The 12022-nt window shown below is 36.9% G+C and overlaps 1 protein-coding gene across 1 annotated transcript in view; it reads right to left on the reverse strand.

The window, feature by feature from the left end:
- The window catches only part of LMBRD2 (LMBR1 domain containing 2), a 50758-nt gene that overhangs the window by 36096 nt on the left and 2640 nt on the right, over positions 1–12022 (reverse strand). Inside the window, exons 2-4 of the mRNA XM_065874338.1 lie at positions 4350–4579; positions 3995–4092; positions 2377–2472 (exon numbers count right to left, since the gene is read on the reverse strand). Of these exons, the coding sequence (XP_065730410.1) occupies positions 2377–2472; positions 3995–4092; positions 4350–4523 (368 nt within the window). The 5' untranslated portion in view covers positions 4524–4579. The remainder of the gene's footprint in view (positions 1–2376; positions 2473–3994; positions 4093–4349; positions 4580–12022) is intronic.

Consider the following 12022-nt stretch of genomic DNA (forward strand, 5'->3'; position numbering starts at 1 on the left):
TTGAAGTAGCTAGGACACATCCCTAAGGAGGTGCACAGGAAGTAGCTTTTAGAGTCATCACCATATCAATGGTAGTGAAACAACATCAGTAGATGAAAGCTGGAAGGGTGAGTATATAGAATGAATGAGGGGCTTCCCTGGTGGTGCAGTGGTTAAGAATCCGCCTGCCAATGCAGGGGACACAGGTTCAAGCCCTGGTCTGGAAAGATCCCACATGCACAGAGCAACTAAGCCCATGCGCCAAAAAACTACTGAGCCTGCACTCTAGGGCCCATGAGCCACAACTACTGAAGCCCGCGCGCCTAGAGCCCATGCTCCACAGCAAGAGAAGCCACCACAATGAGAAGCCCGCGCACCGCAACGAAGAGTAGCCCCCGCTCGCTGCAACTAGAGAAAGCCCGTGCGCAGCAATGAAGACCCAACGCAGCCAAAAATAAAATAAATTTAAAATAAATAAATTTTAAAAAACAGAAACTGATTTAGAATGAATGATAAGGAAAGATATGAGACGGACCCCTGAGAAATATCAACTTTTAAAGGAAAGGCCGACAAACAGAAGGAGAGACCAGCAAAGGAAACTGAGAGAGCAGTCAAGAGTTACAGAAGAAAACTAAGGAGTATATGGAGCAGAAATCAGAAGAAAGTATTTGAAAGGGAGAGAGAAAACAATAGAATCAAATGCTGCCAAGAGGTCAAGTAAATTAAGAGCCTGTATGTGTGAGTGGAGAAGGGAGGGTAGAAAATACGGTTCAATGGGTTGCGGAAAGGGTAAGCAGTGAGCAAATGGAGACACTGATGCAGACAATTCAAGAAGTTTGGCTGGGTAGGATAAACTATGGTATACTCACAAAATGGAATGTTTTACAGAAATGAAAAAGAAAAGAATACTGAGACATACAACATAGAAGAATCTTCCAAATATGTGCGCAAAAAGAGAGAGGCAAAAAAGTACATACTATATAACTCCATATTTATAAAGTTGAAAAGCAGGCAAAACTAATCTATGGTGATCAAAGTCAGAATCATGGCTACCTTTGGGGAGCATAATGACTGGGAGGGAAGTATGAGGGAAGCTTCGGGGGATATTGTTAATGTTCTGTATCGTGATCTGGGTGCTGATTACATGGGTGTATTCACTTTGAAAAAAGTCAAACTAAACACAATCTGCGCAGTTTACTGTACTAATTCATACTCAAAAAAAGTCTCTTAAAAAATTCAGCTGTGATGAGTAGATCATTGAGGGGGAAGATAGAAAACTGGAAAGGGTTCTGATGTGAGACAGTTTTGTTTTGTTTTTAAAGATGAGAGAATTGTACATGCTTGGTTGAAACTGGAAGCTAGAAGTAAAAGTAACGAGAGCTGAAGGGGATGGGTCCATACTTCAGGAAGAGGGACTCTTCCATTCTTGGAGGGAAAGAAAGAAAGGATGGGTAGGTAGGTAGGTTTGTTGGTGAGAAGCTGAAAAGAGCTGCCATCTGATGACTTCTTTTTTCACTGGGAGGCAGGAAGTAAAGTCATCTGCAATGAGAAAAGGCGATTGTTTCTAGGATGTGAGAGAGAGTCACAAAGGGAAGAGCTGAGGTTTGTAGTGATTGGAAAGATTTGTCGTGGAGAATGAAGAGCAAGCAGACGAGAGAAACAAAAGATGAAAGTCTGGCAATGTTGAGGGCCTAGTCAAGTTCAGTGAACATGCTACAGGGGCACTACACTCTGCTATGTGATTTTTCTCTTGCAATGTTCACCACCTCCAGTTTTAGAGCTTAGTTACCCACATAATATCTAAAATGCTCAGCAGGCAGTGGAAAAAGTATGAGTCTGGAGCACAGCAGAAAGACAAAGCTATATCGGGTAGAAAGAAAGATCTGGAATGCATCACAGGTTAATGAAACCATGGCTATAATTAAAGTTGTTCAGGGAGAGTCAGATAACAAGATGACCAAAGATGGGACCCTAGGGAACACCAACCTTTAGGAAATGCGCCACAGAAATGGAGCCCATAAAGGAAATTCAGAAGGTTGGGCGAAGCACATAGAAAGAAAACCAGGGGATCATGATGACCTTAGCAAGAGAGCATTTCCACATAACAATGGGACTTGAAGCAAACTGAACTGAAGAATGTCCAGAGAGAAGGCAATTACTAAAAGGGAATGGTGACGAGGAGAATTTTTTGTTTCTGTTCTCTATTTCTTCTTTTTTTTCTTTTCATTCCTTTTAAGATGTGAGAGACCCGAATGAGCAGAAAGAGACAGGATACAGATTTAAGGGAAAAAAAGTGACACTTGAATAAATTCTAAAATATGAAAGTTCACTGGAAAAATAGTCACTTTTAAAAATTTAGCCAAAATATCAAAAATTTTATCCTTCACTACCACTTACCATGTTAAAAATTGTGATGTCCAATATACTACCCTCCAGAAAATTGGCATGATTCCATCAGGAATATAACTCCATGGCTTGAAACACGGATGTTGGCTATTTAATAACAATTTAAAGCCAATTAATCATAAATGATTACTTACATGAATTGCACAATTAATTTGTATGTGGCAAAGTTCACTTACATTCAGATTTTAAATTATTGATTCTAATTTGTAAAATTTCATAGAAAACTTAAAATTCAAAGCTGACTGTTGAAAAAACATACAAAAAGGGAATAAAACTGTTTTAAAGAGGAATGCATTTAAATTTTCAACTTTCAGTGTTTTTTTTAGTCATTGAGTAAAAAGAGGACAGAATGTTCTAATAGACTAATAAAGTGACAGTCTTTAAAAGCAAATGCATCATGAAATCAAATCTCTGATTTGGTTACCTTTAGGGTTGATGATTACCTTTAAGATACATACTCACCCCATTTGTGGGGCTGGTAATGGCAGGGAGGAGAGAAAGACGTTAGGTGATTAATTCCTAGAAACTGGAACCCTAACTCATCAGTCATATAGCATATCTCCTATGGAGATAGATGCCAGCATCTATACATAATTCTGTTTGAAGTTTCTGAATATATGTGTATCTGCCCATAAATTCTTCCAGTAATAGCCTGCCTAGACTGTAAGGCTATCCTTTAGTCCAAGGGCTCCCAACAATCCACAATGGTTCTTCAAAAGGGAATAACAACTACATTTAAAATTTACCCTTATCCAGCTTTGACTAAAAAAAAAATAAAATAAAAGCTGCATAAAGAAGCATGCAAACACCACTTAAAGCATTGGTAAAAGCTATAACCAATATTTGTTAGTTTTTTACTTGGAAGTTTGATATGAATTCAATATAACCTTTTGATAATTTGAACTTTATTCTCAATCTAAAACTATAATGATATCAAAGGATGTGCAATATGAAAGGAATATCCTACATACAGAATAATCTCCTCGCCCTTTATTACAACCTTGTAAATTAAGGCAAATGAGAAAATGCATGCCCCATTTTTTTTGGATCGGGGAGAGGCTGAGAGGAAAAACAGCTTTTGGAAGTTACTTTCTTAGTAAGGGACTGAAAAAAATCAGGTCTTCTCCAGGCTTCTCATTAGCGTCTACTGAAAGGCCTTGTTTACCAATAAATATCAAAGTTTATTTAAGATTTAAACTTAAGGGGCTTCCCGGGTGGCGCAGCAGTTGAGAGTCCGCCTGCCGATGCAGGGGACACGGGTTCGTGCCCTGGTCCGGGAAGATCCCACATGCTGCGGAGCGACTGGGCCCATGAGCCATGGCCGCTGAGCCTGTGCGTCCGGAGCCTGTGCTCCGCAACGGGAGAGGCCACAACAGTGAGAGGCCCGCGTACAGCAAAAAAAAAAAAAAAAAAAAAGAAAAAAAAGATTTAAACTTAAATAAGACACAAGGTAATTAAAAGTCTATTAGCAAAGGATGAAGAAGGGAGGTGAATAGAGAACGAGGATAAACTTTTATAAATATAAAATCCAGATGGTAAAAACCGACAAGTTTTAAACAAATTGCCCCCTACAATATTAAAAAAAAAAAAAAAAAGAAGAAGAAAGTACCTTGGAACCGGGGTAGCAGCTGCATACAGTCCTGTAATGTTGCTACTCTCAGTAGGGCTCGAGTTTGCAGCAGCATGTTTGCACCGGTTGTATATTGTCTAAAGCAATGAAGGTATGGTTTAAAAATGAAAACCAAAAAGTTACCAAGTACTTAAGGGATACTGAAGTGTATCAACCTATCTACCCAAAAGTACCTTCCTGGCTATGCTTTTTAGTAATCAAATTCATAGAGTAACTCTTAAGTTTAAAATATAAGTTAACTTTTACATGACTTGGTTGTCTTAAAAACATATCTCAAACATGCTGTATGACTACAACTGCCTTTTAAATTGTGAAAATCAGTTTCACCTCTTACCGTACTAACATCCAGAGGCAGTATGAAGACAATTAGAAAGCAGAGATACCAAGCTAGCAGTGTTCCAACAATTACAAGTCTATGTTGTTTCTTAAAGTCTCCATATCGATGAAGTAGGAATAATGCCAGAAAAAAGACAAAAACAATCTCGAGTCCCAAAGCTGCACCACTCATTATTCAATGTTTGCTCTGATTAACCAAAGTAATTCACATACAGGCTTGGATCATATCTGTAAACTGAAAAAAAAAAAAAAAGTGTTAACATAGAAAATGACCACTTGGAAATCTCCTAATTATTTTTTTATTAATGTACTAATAGATTCTTTAGAAAACTGTCAGGCTTTACATTGGACTATAAGTAAGATGAAAAGGATAATTCCTACTCTCAAGTACTTAGCTTATTTTTTAAATCATATGTTGAAAATTTCACATAAATTGTATCTTCAGGAAAAAAAACTATTTTAGCAAAAACCACACTAGTTCCAAAAATACTACAAAGTAAGAATACTAGATATGAACAGTTTCAATACAGCATCACTTGAAGTTTCTTCCTTAATATTATAAGCCCTAACAGAATATTTTCTATTAAATACACTAGTGACTGGATTCTAGGAAATTAGATATTTCGTAAAATAAAGTTTTCTAAGTATCGATAGTCACTACTTAAATTTTCTAAAAGAGAGGGAGGGAGAGCCAGAAAGAGAGAGACAATTTGAAAGTAATGTTTCCTTTGTTTGAAACAGTATTTTTCTTTCTTTCGTCCTAATCTTGTCTAACTTTTGGGACCTGAAATTCTTATTCATTTACTGCTCCACAAAATAAACTCAATATACTCACCACTTTCCATCTATCTATACAAATCTTATTTTCTTTAAAGTTACTTCACCTATTTTATAGGCAGAAAAATTTATCAATGATTACTGAATAAAGTCATACATTTGAAAATATTTTTAATTATAAATGTTGATGATACAGATAACAGAAAATGGTTTATTTGATGTCTCTCTACTCTTATAAAATAATTTACCTTCACTAACTGAAGAAAATATATGTGCTTTTCACCTCTATAAAATCAATGTCAGGCATTTTTCTTTGTCTATGGATTAACTACAGTATCCCAAGGAATGAATCAACATCTTAACACAGAGAATCAAGATTATGATGCAACCCACCAAAATAAAATAAGGTAGAATCAATAAAATATGTCAAATTAACAAAGATCTCCAACCAAAACTAGTTATTAAAAGAATAAAGAAATTTGGGTACTTTAACAGTCTAAATTTAAATTTACATAAGAAATACTTCTATATGGAATATCACAAATAAAAATCACATTTAATAAACTACTTCATTATTTCTTTATATTATTGAAGTAGTTTCTTTCCATTCCTCTGTGGATTTCAACCAATATTTTCATTCTTAAATATCTAAAACTGAACCCCATTTGTCACTCTCTATCACCATATCCTGCTATATTTTTCTTCAAAGCACTTATCCACCTGATATAATGTATATTCTTTACTGTCTCCCTGAAAACACCCCCCAACACACACACACACACACACACACACAGACTCCATGAGAGCAGAGACTTGACTATTTTATTCAGTACTGTACCCCATGTCTCTAATAGTGTCTGGCATACAGTCAGTATTCAAAAAATATCTCTTGAATGAATAAGCCAATGAATAAAAAACATTACTGTATGCTTTAGTATATACACTATTTTTTATTACTGCTGACTTCAAAGTCAATGTAAAACTCTTGTTATTGTTCCCAAAACTAATTTTACAAATACTTATTACAACTCAAAAGGCTTAGAACTCTGCTCATTACTACTACTCAAAATTTCAAATATCATTTTCAAAGAAACAACTTGTACCATCACAAAACAGTGAGTTAAATCTTATTTTTAAGTCAAGAACAGGGCTTCCCTGGTGGCTCAGTGGTTGAGAGTCCGCCTGCTGATGCAGGGGACAAGGGTTCGTGCCCCGGTGTGGGAAGATCCCACATGCCGCGGAGCGGCTGGGCCCGTGAGCCATGGACGCTGAGCCTGCGCGTCCGGAGCCTGTGCTCCGCAACGGGAGAGGCCACAACAGTCAGAGGCCCGTGTACCACAAAAAAAAATAGATTAAGTCGTTAGGTGACAGCTCGATGTATAATGTGCTGATGAAAACTGTTACCATCTTTAAGATACAGCTTTTTTAAGAAAAAAATCACTCAATGTGAATTTAATATAATTATCATATGAAAATCCCTTTATGGTTGGACCTCGATATTTATTTTGCCTGAAATTGTCCAGTGCAAGGAGTATGACAACCATAGAAAAAAGAATGGATATCAGAGGTTAGCAAGGAAATGCTAAGGCATGGCAGAACCACTGATGGACTATTACTGAAGTATAAGAAAGGATATTTGTTAAGATTATTCAATAACATTAGAAAACTACCATAACATTAACTGAAAAACTAGATTCACAGATTTTTACATAACATGCATAAAAATAAGAATGAATGAACAACAATGAAATATGTGGAAACATCAATAATAATTATGTAATAAGATTATGGGTATAAGCAAACAACACAATCAGTTATAAAACAATCAGTTATAAATTTGCTGCTAGTTACTATCTTTTTTTACAATAGCTGTCAGTTTTTCAGTCTGATTCACAGTACTTTTAAATGTTATAGTGAATAAAAAGAATTATGGATCCTTTATTCTAGTATAAAGAAATGATTTGGTTACATCTCTTCCCATACTCAGTGTATTCGTCTCCTATTGCTGCTGTTAAGAATTACTGTAGGGCTTCCCTGGTGGTGCAGTGGTTGAGAGTCCGCCTGCCGATGCAGAGGACGCGGGTTCGTGCCCCGGTCCGGGAGGATCCCACATGCCGCGGAGCGGCTGGGCCCGTGAGCCATGGCCGCTGAGCCTGCGCGTCCGTAGCCTGTGCTCTGCGGCGGGAGAGGCCACAACAGTGAGAGGCCCGTGTACCACAAAAAAAAAAAAAAAAAAAGAATTACTGTAAACTTAGTGTCTTCAAACAACACCCACGTGTCATAGTTTCTGAAGGTTAGATATTTCATACTTTCTGTGGGTCACATGTCTAGGCACAGTGTGGCTCAACTGAGTTCTCAATACTGAAATCAAGGTGTCAGCAGGGGCTCCTTTCTGGAGACTCTGGGGAAGAATCCATAGTTCCTTCAGGCTGTTGGTAAAATTCAGTTTGTTATGGTTATAGGACTGAGATCCTCATTTCCTTGCTGGCTGTCAGCTAGCATTTGCCCTTAGTTCTAGAGGCTTCTTTCTGGTCTTTGCATGCAGCCCTATATACCTCAGAGCCAGAAATGGCTTGTCAAATCCTCCGCATGCTTGAAACTGCTAACTTTCTCTTCTGCCCTTTGCTTGAAGAAAGCTCTGCTTTTAAGGGTTCATCTGATCTCACTGGGCCCACCTGGATAATCTAGTCATATTTACTGGTTCCACAGGGATTAAGGCATAGATATCCTTGGGGGTCTATTATTCTGTTCATCACACCATTTATTTCAGTTCAAACTGAACACTTGTTGCCTTGTTATGACACAAGGTTATGCCTAGGGGGTCCCATGAAACTAGAAATGAAAGTTGGGATTTCCCTAACGTGAGATGGGAAAATAATAGTTTTGAAGTACATATCTTTGACCTTGTACCTAATTTCAAATAAGGAATTTTTTTTTACGGTGCAGAATGATAGTAGTTTCCAAGGTTCCTTACGAATTCCTATAGCCTGTTTTAGTTGTTTCAACTGAATAATTTTCTGTTCAAAGCTAGGGGTGCTGTATTCTCCATCTGATTTAGTTATTTGTATATTAAATTCATAAAATAATTATCAATTAAAATCGAATAAAAATAAAGATTGGACAACTCAAGTTTGGTTTGGTGTATTAAAAAAAAAACTCATTGCCAGGGTGGACAGCAATTTGGCACTAGGTATCGAAGAACTTAAAAAAGGTATATATCCTTGTGGCCCTAGCAACACTTCTTCAAATAACTTAGAGAAAAACCAAAATGGGAACAAAGATTTATCTACAATATTATTTTTCACAGCAGCATTATTTAAACATAAAAACATAGAAACAACTTAAATGTTTGTACTAAATAGTTCACCAAGTCTTAAAAATGTCCACCAGTCTCATTGTTGTCCATTACCTTTTTGACAAAAGCAGCCAAGGGTTTCATAAATCACTAATCCCGCCTACCTGGCCATGACCTATGGGAGCAGGGATCTGTGTCTGAGTCAAGGACCACCTAACAGAAAGACTCCATTACAGACAATGATTAAAGGGGCCCACCAGATTCCCCCAGCCCAGAAGGTGAGAACCAGAGGGACACTTTAGAGATGTAAAAAGGGGCATGGGTGGGATCTTAGGGAGTATACATAAGAAACGCACATATATGTATGGACAAATATACATCAAAATGCTAACAGTGGTGCCACAACATAGTAAAGAGATGACTTCTATTTTCTTTCTTGCTCTTTCTTTGTATGTGTGTGCTTTTAATTTCAAATGATAAGTGTATTTTTTTGTAATTTTAATACTATTTAAAAATCAGTGTCGTAATATGAAAGTAAAACACACAGCAACTAGACAATGAAAAATTTTGCTGTAGTGTTACCAAGTGCCCAGAATTACAACTATTTTAAAACACAAATGTTTTATTATATTACAGTAAACCTGGGTTCCAAATCCCAACTCTATTTAATAATTGTGTAATTGTATGCAATTTAAGCTGTTGAATGAGGATATATGATCACCTCACACAGGTTGCTATGAAGATCAAGTGAGTTATAAAAGTAAAACACCAACAGGAGTTCCAGAGTAGATCTTCAATAAATGCTAGTCGCTAATCTCCACCTCCTTCATACCGTGTGCTTCCAGAAGATAACTAGTTGCCTCAATGGTCTCAAAGTATAGCTTTACCCTAAATGGTCTTCCCCCCCAACCCCCAAAAAACCATGAATGGATGGATACCAAATGCTTTTTGTTTCTCATTCTCTGTGGTTACCGCAGCTTGGACCCACACTCATTCCTATAAAACAAAAAATGATGTTCATGTTCACAGAAATTGCTCCCCTTGCCTCACCTGACTAAGTGGGATTACCTCTCTAGGTCTGTAAGAGAGCCCAAACACCCCTTCCTCTGCCCTTTGTGTTCTGTCCATTGTGAAGAGATAGAACACATCTCAAAGTCATGTCAAGAAGGTACACTTGACACACCAACGTCATATAGAAAGACAATGCCATTCTTCTAGGCAAATGATCAAAATGGAGGTGAAGCAAAATGGATCATTTGCTGAACTTTAACGATGTGCAGCTATGCAAAAATATACTTGGGGGCAAAAGGGCAAATATTCCTTTGACCACAACAATGGTCCTTCTAATGATATTCTTTATCAAAATAATGTGTTTAGGCTAAAAGGCAAAAATAAAACAAGAAAATGCTAAAATTTGGAGGCAAATCCAAATTTAGTTCCATGTGATTAGAAATGAAAAAGAGGCATAAAGCTATCATAGGTGGGCATTAACACCACAGCAGCAAAAGTAGATTTTACTTAAAATCAAAATGCCAATTCATTCACTCATATTTTAGTACCTAATATGCAGGCACAGTCTACCTTTCAAAATATCAGTTCTGAAAGTTTTAAACATTTAAAATCCAATTCAGTCTTTTACCAATCATCAAGACATTATACAATACTACCTTCAAATGCCTTTCATGAGTTTGCTAATGTCACTGACTTGCAGTACTATTTCCTGAGTATTTTATGGTTGATGATAGTTTTTCAGGCTAAACACACTTTAAGTAGAAAATTTAGAGGTTAAGATCATTTTGGAATCTGAAACATCCCAAATATTTTCAAAAAAAAAAAAAAGGGGGGGGTGGGGGAAGAAAAGAAAAAGACAGGAAGGAAAGATTGGTATCAATTGAACAAGAGAACAGGACAAAAATTTTGCCAAAACCTAAGATTCTGAACTGAATTAAAAATTTCCAACTAGAACCTAATGATTCATCAGACAGATTGTGTTAACTTAAATATGTATCTTTACTCAGACATGTGAATAAAAACTAGAAGACAACTCAAGATCCAAATAATGAAAAATCAAAAGAATCAGAACTAGATGTAAATAATGAAAGTCAACAATTCTTTACCACCAATCAAAATTTAAACCTTCCAAAGATAATCATTAATCCCATGTTTAACGATTTCAGGTATAAGGAGAATTCAGCTTAGGATACAGACAGAATACCACAAAAGAATGTAACTCCCACTCTAAAAATGCAAAAAAGGCATAATATCTTTTGAAGCCATCTTAAAAAATGAGCTGAGTTGGCAAACCAACCAGTTGAAGTGAATTCCACAGAGCAACAAGCCTTTTGAAGAAAGATGGACATATACAAACTGTTCCACCTTTGGCAAGGCATGAGAGAGGTAGCAACCAGTAAGTAGGCAAGAAGAAAACAACTGGAATTGTAACGGATCCTTAAAGATTTTAGGTAAAGAGATTATAAGACTTACTTTGGTAACTAGAAAATAATCTTTAGAATCCTTCCTAGTAACAAAATAGATTTTTAAAAAAACTAGTAGTTAATATTTTGTGTGAGTTTACTAGATTCCAAGCATTGTGCTAGCGCTTAACATGCTGTATCGAATTACACTTCACAGCCCCCGTAAGAAAGGTTAGTATCCTTGTTTAGTAGAGGAGAAAATGGCACAGAGAGGGTAAGAAGTGGGATTCAGAGGCATCCTGATTACAGAGCCAGGCTCACAATTAGGATACCAGAGTCTCTGCTCCAGTCCAGACGTACTTTCTCAATGCAATTTAGACTGTTTAAATCATTTCTTTTGCTCAGTTTTCATTTGTTCATTTCATTTCAATGAACAAAGTAGAAACGTTCTCCTATTAGTTATTTCTTTATATATATAAAGACAGTGCTAATAAAGTCATGTTTAATATAGAATTTAACTAAGTCTTTTTAACTTTGCAGTTTTAAGGCTGCCATAACTTAAGTATAATATATGACTCTAATCTACATGGGGAAAGTAAAAAAGAAAACAGAGCATATCAGAATTGGGAAAGAGCCCTTCTGTTCTTGCCCCAATCTGCCCATTATAGAGAGTATTAAACTGCAGAGAACTACTTTAAAAAGTAGATCTTTTAGATCTACTTTAAAATTAATTGAGGGGCTTCCCTGGTGGCGCAGTGGTTAAGAATCTGCCTGCCAATGCAGGGGACACGGGTTCGATCCCTGGTCCGGGGAGGTCTCACATGCCGCAGAGCAACTAAGCCCGTGTGCCACAACTACTGAGCCCACGCATCACAACTACTGAAGCCTGTGCACCTAGAGCTCGTGCTCCGCAACAAGAGAAGCCACCGCAAGGAAAAGCCCACGCACCGCAACAAAGAGTAGCCCCCGCTCGCCGCAACTAGAGAAAGCCCGCGTGCAGCAACAAAGACCCAATGCAGCCAAAACTAACTAAATAAATTAAAAATAAATAAATAAAAATAAAATTAATTGAGGGAAAAGGAATCTTTTGAAACCTGATTAGCAGATAAAAACTTCTTGCTATGTAACTGTTCTTAGTCTTTTGTTCACCTAAGCTAAATAACATAAAAAAACACTAACAAACCT

Source organism: Phocoena phocoena, chromosome 3 (assembly GCF_963924675.1).
Source record: "Phocoena phocoena chromosome 3, mPhoPho1.1, whole genome shotgun sequence".
In the NCBI taxonomy this organism is placed as follows: Eukaryota; Metazoa; Chordata; class Mammalia; order Artiodactyla; family Phocoenidae; genus Phocoena; species Phocoena phocoena.